Source organism: Streptopelia decaocto (assembly GCF_964273445.1).
Source record: "Streptopelia decaocto genome assembly, chromosome: Z".
Taxonomy (NCBI): Eukaryota; Metazoa; Chordata; class Aves; order Columbiformes; family Columbidae; genus Streptopelia; species Streptopelia decaocto.
This window is the reverse complement of record NC_138657.1, coordinates 71476025-71494766: the sequence shown is the minus strand read 5'-3', so window position 1 is coordinate 71494766 and position 18742 is coordinate 71476025. Positions and strand designations below refer to the sequence as shown.

Here is an 18742-nt window from a genome sequence, read left to right as displayed (position 1 = left end):
GCAACTCTCGAGAATCGCTCGGGAACTCTCGGGCACAGCTTGGGCAGGGCTCGCCAGCGCTCGGGGTTCACTCGGGAGCTCTCGGGCAGCGCTCGGGAACTCTCGGGTTCTGCTCGGCAACGCTCGGGCGCCTCTCGGGAGCTCTCGGGCGCCGCTCCGTCGTGCGCCGTTGGGATCGCAGGTCGAGCCGGCGGCGGGGCGGGTCCGGGTTTCCGGACGCGCTCGGCGGCGCGCCGGGCGCCGGTGCCCCGGGGGCGCGGGCGGGGCGTGGCGTGGCGTGGCGGGGCGTGGCGTGGCAGCGCGCGCGGTGAAGAGGGCGCGAGCGGAGTGGGGGGCGGCGATGGCGGCGGAGGCGGCGGCGGGGCCGCTGGTGCGGCGGTACGAGGGGGCGGCGCAGGGCCGCGGCGTGGCGGCGTTCGGCTGGCGCGTCTGCCTGGCGCATCGCTTCGAGGAACCGTGGCAGCCCTACGGTGCCGGCGACCTGTCGCTCCGTGAGGTCCTGCGGCACGTCGGCCTCGCCTTGCGGTACGGGGTGGGGATGGGGGAAACGGGGACCGGGAACACCCCGGGAGGTGGGGGGGACAAGGGGGTGTCCCGGGGATAGGGTGTGGGAGCACCTCGCCGTGGTTAAGCCCCTCGGTGCTGAGGGCGTCTCGTCCCGGGCAGGCAGCGGCGGTGCCCGGTGCACGGACGGCAGAGCACGGCGGATCACGGAAGGCCCCGGGCTGGAGGGAGCCGCTCACCTCCAACCCCGAGCTGTCAGCACCCACCCGCCTGCCTGGCGCCAGCACTGGGAGCACTGGTGCAGAGGGTCTGAACCTGGCTTAGAGGGAGCACCCAAAGCTCACACTCCCCCAAACCGAGCAGTAGCTGGGAAGGCTTGGGACATCGACTCTAGGGGTGATGGTGGGGAATGGACCCCCTTCTCCCACCCCCGAGGTGTGCTGCTCGTGCCCAGCATTGCTGCATCTTCCTGCTGTCAGGTGATCAGCCCCTTGCATAAGGCGACTTTTGGCAGATGGAGATTAAACTCGAGTTTAATTGGGAGGATTTTTGAAATGCTGTGTGCTGTGGCAGGTTTAGGAATGGGCACTTCTCCCGAAATTGCATTAGGTTGAGCTGAAAGTAACCAGGAAAAATGTGCATGAGAAACAGGCTTGTTATTTTAACCTTAGGACTGCTGCCTGCATGCTGGTCGTGTTTGTATATTTTGAACTTTGAAACTGATGACAGTGTGATTTATTTCCTTATGGTTGCTTTATCTCTCCTGCCTCCATCTTCTGAGCCTTTTCCCTGCTCCCTGTCCTTAGAGGCTGCTGCTTGCAAAGCTGCTTCCTGCAAAACCTGATGAAGGATGAGATAGCGGATTGCTTCAGGGGTGCAAAGGACGCTGGTCTGACCTGAGACATCCTTAGTGTGAGCCTGGGCATCAGGGAAGGCAGAATGTGGGTTGTGAGCCAGAGATAAAAGTGGCTGGAAAAGCTGCCACAGCAGGTTGGGATGAACTGAGCACGTGGGAAAGCGTGAAGTTCTGTTGGGGTGAGTAGGGAAGAGCGGTGATTGCCTCCATGCCAGTTTGGGGAGGCCACCCCTGACGTGTTCTCACTGGGGTCTCAGCATGGAAGTGTCTTGTATCGGTCCTAGAAAAAGGCTCTAAGGACTTTTCAGGAAGAAGCTAATAGTCGAACCACTGTATCTTCCCCTTGTACAAATTTAGGCAGTAATTTGGTTGTGATCTCAAAATACTTGTGCAGGGCAAAGCTTCATTTTAAGGAGACTCCAGCCTAGAGAGTGGAGGAGAAGAAGGGCCAGAGTGGCGAGAAATACCTGCTTGGGTTTGAATTTAAGCCCGAGGGCAATGGTGTTGTCTGGTAAAGGGCAGCTAATGCAGGGATGTGAGGCTGCGTGGGAGGCTGCATGCTCCTGGCATTGGTGGGCAGCCGTGTGTCTGCCTGGCGGAGGCAGCCAGCTGGATGAAACCTGGGTACTGGTGCTGCAAGAGGAGCCTGGAGCTTGGTCCCATGGCACGGTGCAGGGATCTGAACATCTGGAGCCCTGTAGGTTGGCGTGCCCTCTCCCAGATGACCCATGGTGAGCAGCAGCCCTTCTCTTTTGGGCCTCCGAGTGGTGCTCTCAAGCTGGCATGGCTTGGTGCATCAAGTGCAGACTCACCTGGTGCAGGTGCTTGTACCTCCTGAGATGGCTGGAAGTGCCTTGGGGTTGCTGCATGTCTCCAGCCTAGGAAGTCTAGGACCTGCAGGGGAGCCACCACATCCTGGGTTGACGTGGCATTCTGCTGAGTTAACCCTCTGGCTGGTGGGTGTCCTCTCCTGCTGTACCAGCCCCTGCTGGAGTCGGCATGGCCGGTGGTGTTGATAGCCCTGATTTATGGTTTTTGTTAATTAGGGCTCATTGGTTTAACTCCTGCGAGAGGACACCCACAGCTGTAAATCCGGAAAGAAAAGGTCGTGTGAACATTTGGCCTGGGGCGGGTGCTGGCGTTGGAGTGGCGGGAGAAGAGGTGCAGGTGGGTTTCCAGAGAGGTGGCTGGTGTGCCATGGCATGGATCCAGAACAACTGGGTGATGTCTGGACAGGTTTTAAATCCACTGCTAATTCGAAGGCAAAGAAATACTCTCTGGCCCTGGCAGAGCTTTCAATGCTGCGGAACATGAAGGCTTTCTCCTGGCAGAGCTATTAATAGCCAGCTGTTGGGCATCCAACACCTTTTTCTTGTGCGATTTTGGGGGAAGCTGGCAGGGGAAGAATTTGCTGCTGAGATGGCAAAACAGCTCGGGAAGTGGCTGCTATAAATCTCAAAGCTCTCCTGCTGTGTGCTCATGGAAAAACTGCTTTTTGAAATCCCTCTGTCACCTCTTTCTCAAGGTGCTGGGGTGCCCCGCTGGGCCATGCTGCAGCCACTCTGCCTGCGTACCTTATTCTCGTCACCAGAAACCTGCTGGGGAAGCAGCTGAGCTGGTTCCCTGATGCTGGGTTAAAAAAAAAAATAATAATAATTTCCTTGAGAGAGAGGGAGCGTGCTGACAAAACCTCGCCTCAGCAGCATAAAGCCAGGGCTGTCTCAGCTGGGAGAAGAGCAGTGGCAGCAGATGTAGCTCAGAGATAGCAGCAGGCCCTGATTCAGGGCAGTCATGCAGGACAGGCTGGTTCTTGTGGTGCCCTGGACCTCTGCAGGCAAAATGTCCTTAAACAGTCAAACATGAGGGTGAGTACATAGGATTCGAGAGCAGGCTGCCGTCGGGTCCTGTGAGTCTGCAACTTGGAAAATGTCGCCCTGAGAGGGATTTGGCGAATAAAGGTGAATGTCCAGTGACCATGCAGCTGAAAAGGCAAGTGTGGTGTTTGTTTTTTTTTTTTTTTGCTGGGGAGGAGTGCGTAGGATCAGGGGGTGTCATGAAAGAGCCTCTCCCTCTTGCTCCTGGGGGTACATGTTCAGCGCTATCACTGGTCACCCACTGCCCATCGTCTGGGCTCTGCATCCCACGAGCCATGAGAGTGGGACAGGCTGTGGGCTCCTGGCTGGGGTGGGTTTCTTCTCTCAGCAATAAAACATCGGTGGTGTAGGCTCAGGAATGTTGCCCACTGTGGGGGCTCCTGGCGCTGAGAGCCGCGGAGCTACCAGTTGGGTCTTGCCTGTCTATTCACTGGTGGAAGTTCAGCAACCTCTTCTGGTCTGGAAGTTGTTTTCCGTATGCTAATTGTCTCCGTATAGAAGATTTAACTTGAGGCGGTTCATTAGCAAAAGCCAGTCCTTCACGAGCACCGAGTCGGAGCCCAGCCCTGCTCCTCTTGCCCGGAGTGGTGCTGGCACACCCAGGTGCAAGTGTACTCCTGTTTGTGTGTCTCTTGATTCCCAGGCCTTTGGGTGAGAAATTATCTGATGGGCACTGCCCAGTTGTGCTTCTGGTGTGTGAGCAGAGGTGAGTCCCCAGGATCCTGCAGATAGCTAGCATCACCTTCTCAGGGCAAGGCTGCCCTGTGCCACCTGCCCCTATGGATGTGGCACTGCTGTGCGTGACAATGGGGACATGCAAAAGTAAGGCTGACATCCCAAGAGCTGATTATGGCTTCCATGGGTTTGTGCCTCCACTCTCAGACCTTCCTTAGGGGGATGTGCCCTACCAGGCGTGGAGGTGATCATGGTGGTCCTTGTGTGTATTCCCACTTCTCCGTGGGCATCTGGGAGAGCTTTCTGTCCCTGCATGACCTGGCTATTGGAGTGGTCTGGTTTTGTGCTGTGCTCTTGCAGGCAGCCCTGAACTGTTCTACCCGCTGAACAATCTGCACTACAGGGGGATGGCGGCGGCTGCCACCCCATGCGACCTGGGACACAGGTTGCCATTGTACATCTCTACAAGAGGAACAGCTGCAACATGTGCTAGTCACATTCTGCCCAGTGGCACCAAAGGGACAGTGACACCAAGTCTCATTCATGCCTCTCTTTCCCTTGCAGATACTTCAGGTGGTGGTTGAAGAAGACCCACATAGAGAAGAAACCTGCCTTCATTGACCTCTTGTGTGCTGTTCCTCTGCAGCAGATCTATGGTCAGACTCCAGTTTGGGCACTGGGGTGGTGCAGTGCCCAGTGTGCTGGGTGGGAAGGGATTCACATGGGCCCATCAAGGTGCAGGAGGTAGGGAGCGGGTCAAGGGACTTCTGGGGTGCGGGCAGTGCCGAGGGGTCCCCGGAGCTGAATGTGGGGGTTTGTGGGGCAGATTCCACCACAGAGAGGAGGAAGGGTGTTAATTTCAGGTGTCTTTGCCAGGGTGCCCGCTGGGCGGGATCGGAGGAGGCACCATCACCCGTGGCTGGCGGGGCGAGTTCTGCCGCTGGCAGCTGAACCCTGGCATTTATCACTACGAAACAGTCATTGCTGACCAGGTAGGTGCCGCGGGGTCTGCGAGGGGTGGTGCAAACGGTGCTGAAACCTCTGCTCTTGGGCTCCTCTCACTCCCTCCATGTGTTCCTCTCCCCAGTTCACGGTGTGCCTGCGTTGCAAGGGGCAGACGGTTTACCAGCAGGTCCTGTCCGTGGAGAGACCCAGCACTCTGCAGGGATGGAACTGGGGCTACTGTGGCCACTACGCCTTCTACCATGCCCTGTACCCCCGTGCCTGGATGGTCTACGAGCTCCCAGGGCAAAACGTGGTGCTTACTTGCCGCCAGATCTCTCCTGTTATCCCCCATGACTACAAGGTAAGGAGGTGATGGCTCCACACTGCCTGCAGCCTGTTCCATGGGAACACCAGGCCACACCATGCTGCAGCAGCACGGCTCTTATGGAGCAGGTTGGCAGGGACTTGGCAGAGCTGCCTATATGGGAGGGGGAAAGAACTCGCATGGCAGAGACAAGGCTGTACTGTGAGATGCCCCCAGGACAGGCAAGCTGTCTGAGCTCAGTGCATCCCATTTAGGTAGTAGAGGCTCGAAACTGGTGGATTTTTGACCCCTGAACATTGGACATGCGTCCAGGGATCATCCAATAGAGGATTTCCTTGTCCCTCCTGCCCAGCTTAACATTGCCTGAAGACTTCCAGGCTTACTGCCTTGTTAATCGTAGAATAGTTAGGGTTGGAAGGGACCTTGAAAGGTCATCTAGTCCAACTCCCCTGCCACAAGCAGGGACATCTCCAACTAGATTGGGTTGCTCATAGCCTCTCCAGCTTGCCTGTCCATGGCTCAAGGGATGCGGAAGCTACTGTTCTTTCCCAACCTGGTCTCTCCTGTCCTAAAACCGTGTTCCTAGTGCCAGCTGCCAGGTGTGGAAAAGTGGGACCCTGGAAGGTTTTGCACCTCCTGGGGCGGTTGGTGCTGGAAGGGTTATCCCTTTTTCCCTGTGCTTGGCTCTGGCAGCTGCTTCTTTCCCCTCTGACCTGTGCTTTGGCTCTTTGTACTACTTCTCTGCCTTTGGTTTTGTCCTCTGACCATCTCAGCTCCTCTGTACCCAGAGTGACAGGTCCAGAGCTGTGACCTTACTGCTTGGTGGATCCAGCGGTAACATCTTGGGAAACCCTCAGCTTGGACTTATGAATTGGTTTGTTGGCTGGGTGTTCCTGATAGTGTTCTAGCTGGTTTCTGTCTGCCCTCCCCAAGGGAAGAGCTGCCTATTAGATGGGCTTTCCCAACATTTCCCGGTCTTTCCGCTCAGTAATGCTCCCAGGCAGGAGGAACCCCAGCAGCAATGCGGAAGCTCTAGGACAGCAGCGAGGGATACCTGGCTGCTCCTGCACACTGCTCCTCCTTACTCACAGCCCCGGGCGAGCGAGGGCGGGAGACTGCACTGCTGGCAAGCCTGACCTTCCTCTTACCCCAGTGAAGCACGTGGGCCTGTGTCAGCCTGTTGAGTAGATAAGTGGTTAGACACTCCTCTGAGCTGTAAATGCTGCTTTCCACCTGTGCGTTGCCTGGTGAGGGATTTGCTAGCCCAGGGCTTGTGATCAGATTTTTATTACCTGCCCCCTAAAATCCTCTGCTTGTGCTGATGCTCCCCAGCTTGGCAGCAGGCTTGGAGACCAAGTTGTTTGCAGTGCTGTTGCTTCTGCATCCTGCATGGTCTTCCCGGCAGCAGGAGTGATGTTCTGATGGCTAACCGTGGAGCACCAGCCCTGTACATGGTGTTGTGTGTCTCTGCCAGGACTCCAGCCTGCCAGTGGGAGTGTTCATCTGGGAGGTGGAAAATGGAAGGGATGAGGACGTGGATGTCTCCATCATGTTCAGCCTGCAGAATGGCACAGGAACAAAGGAGGACAGAAGTGGAGGACACTGGAATGAGCCCTTTACCTTCGAGAAGGAGGGTGAGCGGGTTTCTGGAGTCCTGCTGCACCACTGCACTCATGTCAACCCTTTCACCTTTGCCATCTCTGCCCGGGAGAAGGTAAAGAGCTGGCACTGGTGGTGTGGTTTCTGCTGGGGGGGATTGTACAAACCCGCTGAATGTGCAGTGGCTGCTTTCAGGCAGCTGGTATGGATGTGTGTGCGGCGGATTGGGGTCAGCACTGGTCCTCAGCACTTGCCTGACCGCTGGGGCAGGCATGGGGGAATGACTTAAAGTCATAGAATCATAGCATAATTTGGTTTGGAAGGGACCTTCAAAGGTCATCTAGTCCAACCGACCCTGTCATAAGCAGGGACATCTTCCACTAGTTTAGGTTGCTCAGAGCCCCATCCAGCCTTGAATGTCTCCAGGGATGGGGCATCTACCACTTCTCTGGACAACCTGTCACAGTATTTTATCACCCTCAAAATTTCCACAAGGCCACCTTCTTTGGGGGTGGGTGTCAGAAGAGAGTGGATGAAGCTTGCAGGACAGCAAATGAGTAGATTTGGAGTTAGCGTTGCTGGGTAGCATGCAGGGGATGAGTCTGGGATCCTGGTACTGTTGGAGGTGGCGGCCCTGCATCTGTTCATCAAAGGTACTAACTCCTGATGATGCTTTTCCTTTCCCCAGGCTGGTGTGGGAGTCACCCACCTCACAGCGTTCACTCCAGCAGGGTCGGGCAGAGAGGTGTGGCAGGATCTCCTGCAGGACGGACAGCTGGATTCTTCTGATGGTGAGTCCCTCCATCCTCTGGGATGGGTCAGAGGGAGCAGGAGGAACAGGTGGCTGTGCTGGTGATTGGGCACAGGGCACACGAACAAGGGTGGGTTTCCTTCCCTCGGGCCACATTGGTGCCATCACAGGAAGCTCTCAGTGATGTGGTTCATTCTCAGCTTTAGCCAGTGTCTGAATTTCCCATTGCTTGTCATGCTGCCCTCGTTGGGGTTCTCCAAAATCTGTTGCCACCACTTTAAGGCTGTTCTCTGCTATATTAGGTGCACGTGTCAATATCTAGTTAGTCCGTGTGGGCTTGCACACTGAGCTGAGATTTCTGCTGAGTAGCCAGGGTGATGCCCAGCCAGCTTCCCTGAGTTTCCATTGTCAGATCTGCGAGCTGGGCCCTGTCAGATTTGTTCTAGTGAGCATTTTGCAGTCCTTTGGGTCAGATGCTGCTATCACTTACTGCTCTTTTGTTACTGCATCGGCTCCCTGAAGGTCTCTGGTATTCCTTTGATACTTCTGCATCATCCTCAGTTGTCTGCTCACTCCCTTGGCAGAAGCCTTGAAGCAGGGTGGCATCTCCCAGCACCTGCTGCTAACCTCTTACTGCGATTAAAGGTGACCATTTACCTGAAGTCTCTGCCAGCTTTTGAACATGGATGATGCTGACAAACTAGTGATGCTGGCACTGGGCCTTCGCAAGACTTCTTGAAGCTTAAATCATGAAATTGTTTACATAAATATTTCTGGAAAACTAAGTTTCCTGCCTGGATGCACTCAGAGTTCTCCAGGCTACTGGGATGTGGTTTTCCTTCATGCTTGCCAGGCATTATCATAGTCAGGATCTGGGCTTCTGTTAAAGTTGTTGCTTTAATGAGTTTACCTGTTCCACATGTCAGGACTAGCATATAATTATCCAGCTGCCTCAGGGCTTTACTTACATACAGGCACAGTTCAAGCACCGTGCAAGAAGCTGGAAACGATGACTGTCACTACAAAGTCACACACAGTGTCTCTGAGTGCAGTGCAGTTACAAAGTCATGGGGTGCTTTGTCTCTTCCACTCATGCCTGGTGGCTTTTCCTGCCTGATTTGTTCCTCTGCTTTGATGACTTCTTTAACTCCTCCACCCATGGCAGGTGTTTTTTCCTCCTTGCAAAAAGTAGTTACTCATGTGCAATAACGTCATCCCTCAAAACCCTGGGGATGTGCCCTCCAGGTTGCAAGGGGGCTGGGGCATGCCCGAATAGTTGTATCCCCCTCAGGGCCTGTTTGAGCATCAGCCAACCCCCCATAGGCTTCCTTGGCCACTTGTGAATATTTTTTTTGTCCTAACAGGTAAAAGCAGCCCAACAGAGAAGGGGGAGGTGACAGCAGCTGCAGTGTGTGCCAGCTGCAGAGTGCCCGCCCAGGGGCACAGAACGCTAGAGCTGGCACTGGCTTGGGACATGCCTGGTATCTATTTTGGCTCCAAGGAAAAGCTGCACTTCAGGTGGGTGGGTGGTCTCCAGTGGGCTTGGCTCACGTCCCCAAAGTCCCCTTCTCCCTGCCCCCAGACTTGATTGCCACCTAGGGAGCCTTGTGCCACCTGTTCCCTGCGGCTGTGGCCCTGCCAGCTCACGGGAGGGGACCTTCTCCCCAGCCATGCTCTTCAACACCCCTGCACTGTCATACATGTTATTGTGTGGTCACTATCGTCCAGCCCCTCTCCGGTGACTAGGTGGGCTTCCCAGCCCGAGCCCACAGTGTACTCACCAAACCCCCTCTCGGCAGGCGGTACACCCGTTTTTTTGGCAGTGGAGGCGATGCTGCTCCTGCCCTGTCGCATCACGCCCTGACCCACTACGAGGAGTGGGAGAGGAAGATTGAAGCGTGGCAGAAGCCCATCCTGGAGAACAGGTAGGGTAGATGGGAACACCTTCCTGGTCACCTCCTGGGGCTGGTCCAGAGCAGGAGCATCTCCACCTTGGCTACTGTGGTTGAGTCTCCCTCTTGCCCACAGCCAGCTGCCTTCCTGGTACAAGTCGGCCCTCTTCAATGAGCTGTACTTCCTGACGGATGGGGGCACCATCTGGATGGAGTTGCCCCCAGACTGCTGCACTGAGGACCTGCCGGGGCCAGCGGGGTCTGGCCTCTCCAACCTCCTCCCTGTCCTGCAGGAGTATGGAAGGTTTGCTTATTTGGAAGGTAACTTGTAGGGATGTGATGGATGGTTCCAACTCAGCCCCTCCCCGTTGCTTTCACCAAGTGGTTTTTAACCTGCCATGGGGATGCTTTTCACACTCTGATGGGTAGCGAGCAGTGCTGTTCCCAGCAAAACCCCTTGCAGGACTAGCCCTGTAGGATATGGCATGAGGTCTTCTCCAGACCCCTGCATGTTCTATGTAGAGAATAAAATGCACTTCTAATGGGATCCCCTACCCATGCTGGAAAAGATCCCACCCTCCTGGGCCCTGTGGGAGGGAGGACCTGCCCCTCCTTTCCCTTCCCTGTAATGGGTCTCACATCCCTCACCATCTCCCCGGTCCTTCCAGGCCAGGAGTACCGGATGTATAACACCTATGATGTCCACTTCTATGCCTCCTTTGCTCTCATCATGCTGTGGCCCAAGCTGCAGATCAGCCTGCAGTATGACATTGGTAAGTGACCCAGGAGAACCTGGCATGGTGCCTGATGATGCCTGAGGAGAATGATGCCTGAGGAGAATGATGCCTGAGGAGAATGATGCCTGAGGAGAATTTGGGACAGCATCTGCCATAGAAATCTGTGCCACAGAGCCAGTGTTCCCCTCCAGCTTCTCTGCTGGGCCCAGAACTTGCAAACCTCTAACGCTGCTGCCTTTCAACATCCCTCTGCCCAGCACTGGGTAACTTCTTGCTGCACTGGGGGTGCACAGCTGACTCTGCCTGCCCTGAGGGAGTTCCTGGTCTTACCAGCTCTCTCCATGCACCTTGTGAAGGAGAACCATGGAGCTGTTTGCAGACCCCGATGCTTTGGGTGGGCTTGGAGGCTGCTTGGTGGTGGCCCAACCACTGGTAGAACACAGCTCTTTGCTGGGCTGTGGGAGGGCTGAGCCTACTGGGGTTCCCGTCCAGCCCTGGGTGCTGCCACCACCTTGCTTAAGGGGGTGGTGGCAGTTGCATGTGCCTTGCTCAGAGGAGACTAGGAGCAGCCTGGTGTCCCCTCAGTCCTTTGCAGAGGGCTGTGATCTTTCAGCAGGAACCCCAAAGGACAGCCTAGCCTGGTGTGCTGGTGGCCCTGCCTTTGCCTAGAGCTTGCTGCTGCAGTGCCTGCTGCCTTTCTCATGTCCCTTGTGCTGTGTCATCTCCAGCTGTCACAGTGGTGAATGAGGATGTCCAGCCCCGGCAGTACTTAATGGATGGTCAGACAGCCCCGGTGAAGACAAAGAACGTGGTGCCACATGACATTGGGGACCCAGGTGAGCGGTCTGGGTAGGCTTGCTGTGAGGTAGAAGGTTGTGCATGGCTCACACAACTTTCTGAACATGACCCAGCAGTGTGCCCAGGTGGCCAAAAAGCCCAACAGCATCCTGGCTTGTATCAGAACCAGTGTGGCCAGCAGGACCAGGGCAGTGATCATCCCCCTGTACTCAGCACTGGTGAAACTGCACCTCAAATCCTATGTTCAGTTTTGGGCCCCTCACTACAAGAAAGACATTGAGGTGCTGGAGAGAGTTCAGAGAAGGGAATGGAGCTGGTGAGGGGTCTGGAGCACAAGTCTGATGAGGAGCAGCTGAGGAAACTGGGTCTGTTCAGCCTGGAGAAAAGGAGGCTGAGGGGAGATGTTACTGCTGTCTACAACTACCTGAAAGGAGGGTGTAGCATGAAGGGTGTTGGTCTCTTCTCCCAGTAACAAGTGATAGGATGAAGGAAAATGTCCTCAAGTTGCATCGAGGGAGGTTCAGATTAGATATTAGAAATTTTTTTCACAGAAAGTGTTGTGGAGCACTGGAACAGGCTGCCCAGGGAAGTGTTTGAGTCACCATCTGTGGGGGTGTTTAAAAGATGTATAGATGAGGCTCCTGGGGCCATGGTTTAGTGCCAGTGTTAGGTTAACAGTTGGACTTGATGATCTTGAGGGTCTCTTCCAACCAAAATGATTCTATGATTCTCAGAGAAATTAATTCCCAAGCTGTGGGGAAGGAGTATGGTGCATGGAATACACTGTTTTCTGGGAGTGAAAAGCTTGGCCAGGGTTTGGAATGGTAATGAAGACCACACTACATGGACCTTGTACAAGGGAGATGGAGGGAAGCCAAGCAGTAGTGGGAGGTGGCACAGGGTGCAACGTGTTATTGCAACGTGCAAAGTGCTGTCTGATCACAGGACCATTGGGACCTTGCTCCTGGGTAGTAGAAGGGATGTTTGTTCCTTGCTGCCCTGCTGCATGTGCTCCCTCCTTGCTTAGCTGACGAGCCGTGGCAGCGTGTCAATGCCTACCTGATGCACGACACGGCCAACTGGAAGGACCTCAACCTGAAGTTTGTACTGCAGGTGTACCGTGACTACTACCTGACACACGACTCCCTGTACTTGCGGGACATGTGGCCAGTCTGCAAGGTACTGGGAGGAGATCAGACCATGGGGCATTCCCTGCTTCTCACCTCCCTTGGGAGCTGTGTGACATCCCAAGAGGATGGATGCTTCTGAGCAGAGCGTGAGGGGCAGCTGGGGCTGCGTGACCATCTCCTGCCCCTCCCACAGGCTGTGATGGAATCGGAGCTGAAATTTGATATGGATAATGATGGGCTTATCGAAAATGGTGGCTTTGCAGACCAGACATATGACGCATGGGTGGTAAATGGAGCAAGGTGAGCAGGAGAGGCAGGTGGGGGTTGGATATGGGGACCACGGGGTGGGAAGGTAGCTCAGAGCTGGGGGTGGCCACATCTTCTGGGAGCTCCATGCAACCCAGAGAGTGTCCCATGTTTCTGACACTGCTCTCCTGCTCTGGCAGCGCGTACTGTGGTGGGCTGTGGCTGGCAGCCGTCTGCATGATGTGCAAGATGGCAGAAGTGCTTGGGGATGCAGAAGTCCAGCGGAAATACACGGATATCCTGAGGAAGGGCAAGGAGGCATTTGAGAGGCTGCTCTGGAATGGTGGGTACTCACTGGTGGGGAACCGTGTGTCCCCTGGGAGGGGGACAGCTGTTCCTGGGATCACGGAGCATTACAGGGGATGGGGGAAAGAGGGGACATGCCATCCCTCCAAGCAGAGGGGAAGGAGCAAGTACCAGGGAGGGAACAGAAAAGGTATGGTGGTTTGGAAAAGCAAAGAGAGGAGAGCCTTCTGGAAAAAGCTACCATGTGTCTGCCTCACGGGATGGGGTGTAGAGGCAGCATACATGAGTCAGGGTCCTAAACTATGGATTTAAAACCGTTTCCTGCTTTTTTTTTCCAGGTAAATACTACAACTATGACAGTAGTGGGAGCAACACCTCCAGCAGCATCATGTCAGACCAGTGTGCTGGGCAGTGGTTTCTTGGGGCCTGTGATCTGGATCAGGGGGAGTTTGAGGTAAGAGAAGGAGCAGCCTGCTGCAGGGTGGGTGAGATGGGACCTGTGCCTGCAGGAGAGCAGCGGGGCTGGCACATGGTGTGGGTTGAGCTTTAGGGGCTGGTGCAGGGGCTCCAGCCCGCTCCCCTGCAGTGGTGCATGCTTGAGTTGATGTTGCTGGATGCGCATTGGTACAACCCCCCTTAAACCAAAATCTGCTCATGAAGAGGCCATGCATCAGGGGTGTGTAACCATGGTCAGCTCTGGCACACTTGAAGGAAGGTCCTACGGGGGTTTACTCTCAGCAAGGTGCCATTGGTTGAAAAACAGGAGAAAAAAAGTGTATGGAACTTTTTCTACATGTAATTTGCTGCCCAGTTTAAATGCCTATATAAATATCCAGGGGAGCTAAGGCTTATTTGGGGTCTTGAAGTCTGTTGCTCTTCAGCTGCAAGACAACTGGCTGAAGACTCTTCATGTCTGATGGGACGGTAAGAGCAGCTGCTGGGGATGCAATACTTGGGACAGAACTGAGTAGTGGAGAGCATTGTATGGATTATTTATGACCCACAGACAGTTGTCAGACCAAGTTCTCTGTGGTGGTGATGGGCAGAAAAACACTTTGGGTGACTGAAAGAAGGAACGATTGGCTGTGTGAGGGTGATGTACCATTTCACTGTCTGTTGATACCGGAGGGGAGCTTCAGGTGACCTGTCCTGGGAGCACCTGTGGGATAGCTAATAGCTAAAATAATTTTCCACTAGAATGCTTTAATGCCTAAATATCTAATTTTCTACATTCTGAGACCAAACTACAGAGGTAGTGTAGATGCATGTGCCTTATCCCATCAAAATTCATAAAGACACTGTTCAATCTGGTTGACATTTAGGTCTGAACCTGGCAGGCATTTTCAATAATATAGATTGTTCTGAGTCCTACATGGAATATGGTTGGAGGAACAGAAGGTTGTGGGATGTCATTACCCAATGCCCTTTACTCTGGAGAAGAAAAGGCTCCAGGGAGACCTTATTGTGGCCCTTCAGCACTTAAAAGGGGCCTATAAGAAAGATGGAGAGAGACGTTTTAGCAGGGACTGTTGAGACAGGACAAGGGGTGATGGTTTTAAACTAAAGGAGTGGATGTTCAGGCTGGACATGAGGAAGAATTTTTTTTATAATGAGAGTGGTGAAACACTGGCCCAGGTTGCCCAGAGAGGTGGTCAATGCCCTATCCTTGGAAGTGTTCAAGATCAGGCTGGACGGGGCTCTGAGCAACCTGATGTAGTGGAAGATGTCCCTGCTCATGGCAGGGGGTTGGGCTGGATGAGCTTTGAAGGTCCCTTACAACCCAAACTATTCCATGATTCTATGATTTAACAAGAAAGGAGTGCTTGGTTGTGCCCTCCTGCATTTATCCCAGTGTGAGTCCCTAGAGCTGGGGGTCCAGGGCTGTGTCTGGGTCTCCAGGCAGAATCTGGCACAGACAACATGGAGTAGTTCCCAAACATCCCTTTTGAGGGGAAATGTTAAACCTGGTTCAGTCCTGCCTTTCCATAGCCTCAGACTTTTGTTGCTGAAGGTGGCACTCTGCTGGCTGGAGGGGTTTGAGCTCACTGGAGATGGGGCTTATGAACTTCTCTCTTCTGTTACTGTAGCCATCAAGGGTTTTTTTCCATGTATTTTGATGCCTTGCCTGGCAGACATAATTCCTGTTTGTAACCTCATTAGCAGATTCCTGCTGTGTGCATAGATCAGTAATGAAATACAAAGTAGGAAAAGCTGTAACGCCAGTCCTGAAGAAACTGTGCCCCAAAATCTTCTGCCAGAGGTGACTGCTTCATACCACCCCTCTTCTGACCCCTGCTCCCTAACAGCACCTGGGGCTGATCTCCAGAACCACACTGGGAAAATGACTGTGCGGGATGCTTGGCTTCAGTGTAGATAAAAGCGATCTGCTGACTTTCCTTTGAACCGACCAATGCTGTCTGGTCAGGCTGCCCATGCTGCCTTGGTGAGCTCCAGTCTGGTGTCATCACATCTCCTGCTTCCCGTGGCTCTGGTGGCACCAGGCTGGCAGGAAAGGTCTGGCAGGTCCCTGGGCTGCATTGTGGAGCTCGGAGCTGCCTGGCTCTTCCCTTTCCTGCAAGTAGGTGTCATCGTTGCTCTGTGACAGGGCTCCTGATCTTGGTCACGCTGCAAAGTTCTTGTTATGGCCGTTAGGTGGGTGTGGGATGTTGAGGAGCCAGCCCTCCCTCCCCTTACAACATCAGCGAGTCTGGAGCTGTGCTTTTCTCACTGTGGCCGTGACTCCTGCTGTGCTGACACTTGCTAGTTCTGTTACCGCTAACTAAGGCAGTGTGGATCTTTAATTACTTCCAGCTGTGCAGAGAGGCTTTAATCTGAATGCAGTGCTCACTGCGCTGCTGCTCTACTGCTCTCTGTTTGTCTGGCAGGTGTTTCCGTGCTCAGGTGGGGTTGGTTGGGATTTTTTTTTTGTTTGTTTTTTTCTTGGCTTGTGGAATTACTTTTTCTTTTCTTTTTACCGTAAGGGTTTACTCAGCATGATACTTCAGTCTGTTCTTGTAACTGTTTTGAGCTCTTGGGCTTAGTTTGCAGAACAACTTTCTTTCCTCCTTATCAGAGGGGAAAGGTTTTTACTTCCTCCTGAGAATCTGAAATGGCTGTTTACTCAGTGAGCACTATTGACCTATGAGTCTTTCACTTTCACTTGGGGTAAAAGTTTCAAATCTCTCTTACCAGACACACAAAACCATCAGGCGTCTTGTGCATCTCAGTCCGACCTCTTCACCCCCATGCTGCCCCTTCTCTCACCTTAAACTCTCCTTGGTCCAGGCCACAAACTCTTGCGTCAGCATCCGATTACAAAATTGGAAGGATTATAAAGTGCTTTTGAAATCACTCAAAACTAAGCCCTCTTGTTGTTTTTTCTCCTGAGCTGAAGCTGAATATTTTTTTTTCTTTCAAAAATTCCCAGCATTTACCCAAACAAACCTACTGGTATCCACAACATTGACTTTGCCAGCTGCAAGATGCACTCTGATGTCATCAGACCAGCTTTGCCATAATCTTCCTCTTTGGCAGGATGATACCTCCAGCCTCGCTGATTTCGGACTGTCCTTTGGCTACTTCTTGCCAGTGTCCCACCTATGGCAGGCATTGCAATGCCCCTTGGTGCAGATGGGCTGAGAGAACAGCACAGTGGTTTTACCAGGAGAAAGTCTGAGCCTCAAATAGTTGTTAGCCTGAGAAATGAGGAGTGATGAACATACACCAAGATGAGGATGTTGTGGTTGGCCAGGCTTCCAAAACAAACTCACAAGAGATGAAGGAAGTTTGGCCAGTGGCTAAAGGTGAAAGGCTCTGACACACTAGTTGGATGAGCTATCAGCCTCCCTAGGAGGAAGTTCAGCATCTCTTCTGTTGAGCAACTGCCTTTTTTTTTTCTTTTGGTCTTTTCGGGGAAAGGGGCTCTTGCACTTCCTCCTGTTACTTTCCTGAGATGGCTATTTACCGAGTCAGCAACACTGACCTCTGTCTAATGGAAAACTTAACCCTGTTCCCTGGGGACCCAGCGTGAGGGGTCTGCATAAATGCTGAGCCCCAAACCCTCTTTCTCCATGCAGGTTTTCCCCAAGAGTCATGTTGTCAGTGCACTCAAGACCGTCTTTGAGAAGAATGTCATGGGCTTTGCTGGTGGCACAATGGGAGCAGTGAATGGCATGAGACCCAATGGGGTGCCTGACACCTCCAGCGTGCAGTCCAATGAGGTGTGGGTTGGCGTTGTCTATGCCTTGGCTGCCACCATGATCCAGGAGGTGAGTGGTGATGCTGCACCCCTCAGCATGTGCCATCTCTACAGAGGGACCTGGACTAACTGAGGCCAATTGTATGAGGTTCAACAAGGCCAAGTGCCAGGTCCTGCACTTGAGTCACAACAACCTCAGGCAGCACTACAGGCTGGGGAAGAGTGGCTGGAAAGCTGCCTGGGGAAAAAGGACCTGGGTGTGTTGATTGACAGCTGGATGAACACGAGCCAGCAGTGTGCCCAGGTGGCCAAAAAGCCCAACAGCATCCTGGCTTGTATCAGAACTGGTGTGACCAGCAGGACCAGGGCAGTGATCGTCGCCCTGTACTCAGCACTGATGGGGCCGCACCTCGAATCCTGGTTTCAGTGTTGGGTCCCTCAATACAAGAAAGACATTGAGGTGCTGGAGAGAGTTCAGAGAAGGGAATGAAGCTGGTGAAGGGTCTGGAGCACAGGTCTGAGGAGCGGCTGAGGGAACTGGGTCTGTTCAGCCTGGAGAAAAGGAGGCTGAGGGGAGACCTTATCACTGTCTACAGTTACCTGAATGGAGGTTGTAGCATGGAGGGTCTTGGTCTCTTTTCCCAAATAGCAAGTGATAGTATGAGAGGGAGTAGCCTCAAGTTGCACCAGGGGAGGTTTACATTGGACACTAGGAAAAATTTCTTCACAAAAAGGGTTGTCAAGCATGGAAACAGGATGTCCGGGGAAATGGTTGAGTCACCCTCCCTGGAGGTGTTTAAAAGACATGTAGCTGAGTTTCTTAAGGACATGATTTAGTCCCAGCATTAGGTTAATGGTTGGACGCGATGATCTTAAGTGTCTCTTCCAACCAAAATAATTATATGGTTCTATCTCCTTGTGCTTGCATGGTCAATGGGCTAATGGTCATCTTCTCTCTGCTGCAGGGGCTGGTGGAGGAAGGCTTTCGCACAGCTGAGGGCTGCTACAGAACAGTTTGGGAACAGCTGGGCATGGCTTTCCAGACACCAGAGGCCTATCGGGAGAAGAAAGTCTACCGCTCCCTGGCTTACATGCGACCCCTCAGCATCTGGAGCATGCAGTTGGCCCTGGAGCGCAGAGCCACCTGGGCACCTGCACAGCCCTCCCAGGTCCCCATCCACCCATGAGCCTGGTGCCACTGAGCAGGGAGCAGCTGCACCTAGGGGTTGTGGGGGGCCTCAGCTGGTGGGCAGGGACTCTTCCCTCCCCTTCTTTGATAATACTTATATTGCTGTTTTCCTTCCCTACCTCCACTACATGTCCTGCACCTCAGGGGGCTTCTGGCCACCCATGCTGAGCATGACAGGGGATATTAGAGGTGCGGGGTCATGTCTCTTTGAAGAGGAGAGGGGTGGGATAAGGAGGCACTGCTGAAGCTGTTGCCTCCCCTTCCCCATCGCTCAGGGCTCTGACAGTTTGCAGGACCCTCAGCCATTCTCCACCAGAGCTGGTACCTTGCCCAGGAGCACAGGAGCCCTCTCTCCTGCAGTCAGTGGACTGGATAAGGTGGGAGCTAACCTGCAGGGCAGAAAAAGAAAAAATGAACAAAAAAAAAAGTCTGAGTGTGTGAGGACATTGAACCGGCGCACCCAGACACGTGGATGCTGTAGTTGTCTCTCCTTTCCCTGACACTGCAAATAGACTGGCTCTGCCCCAAGGCACCAGCCCCAGGAGAGCCTATGGCAGATACAATCCCCAGGGAGCACTGTCTCCCCAGCCTGTGACAATCTGAGCCCAAGCAGCCGGTCCTGGTCTCGTTCCAGCGGAGCATGTTTTAGGGGATGAATCATTTTAAGTTTATAATAAATTTGTCCAGCTGTCTCACCTCCTTGTTTGTATTTCTCTG

At 53.7% G+C, this 18742-nt stretch overlaps 1 protein-coding gene across 2 annotated transcripts; it reads left to right on the top strand.

Moving 5' to 3' along the window:
- The first annotated feature begins 318 nt into the window (after window positions 1–318).
- On the top strand, window positions 319–18717 carry GBA2 (glucosylceramidase beta 2). 2 transcript variants are annotated; one of them, XM_082074320.1, is made up of 17 exons: window positions 319–525; window positions 4474–4565; window positions 4786–4901; window positions 4997–5215; window positions 6654–6893; window positions 7467–7569; window positions 8894–9047; window positions 9329–9454; window positions 9558–9742; window positions 10090–10194; window positions 10887–10994; window positions 11984–12135; window positions 12280–12386; window positions 12533–12675; window positions 12977–13092; window positions 16715–16906; window positions 17802–18717. In XM_082074320.1, exons 1-17 carry the CDS (start codon window positions 341–343, stop codon window positions 18021–18023), a joined length of 2565 nt encoding a protein of 854 aa, XP_081930446.1. In that variant the 5' UTR covers window positions 319–340; the 3' UTR covers window positions 18024–18717. The 2 variants fall into 2 exon arrangements, with proteins under 2 accessions (XP_081930446.1, XP_081930447.1); XM_082074321.1 differs by lacking the exon at window positions 319–525 and adding an exon at window positions 643–983.
- The last annotated feature ends 25 nt before the right edge of the window (window positions 18718–18742 follow it).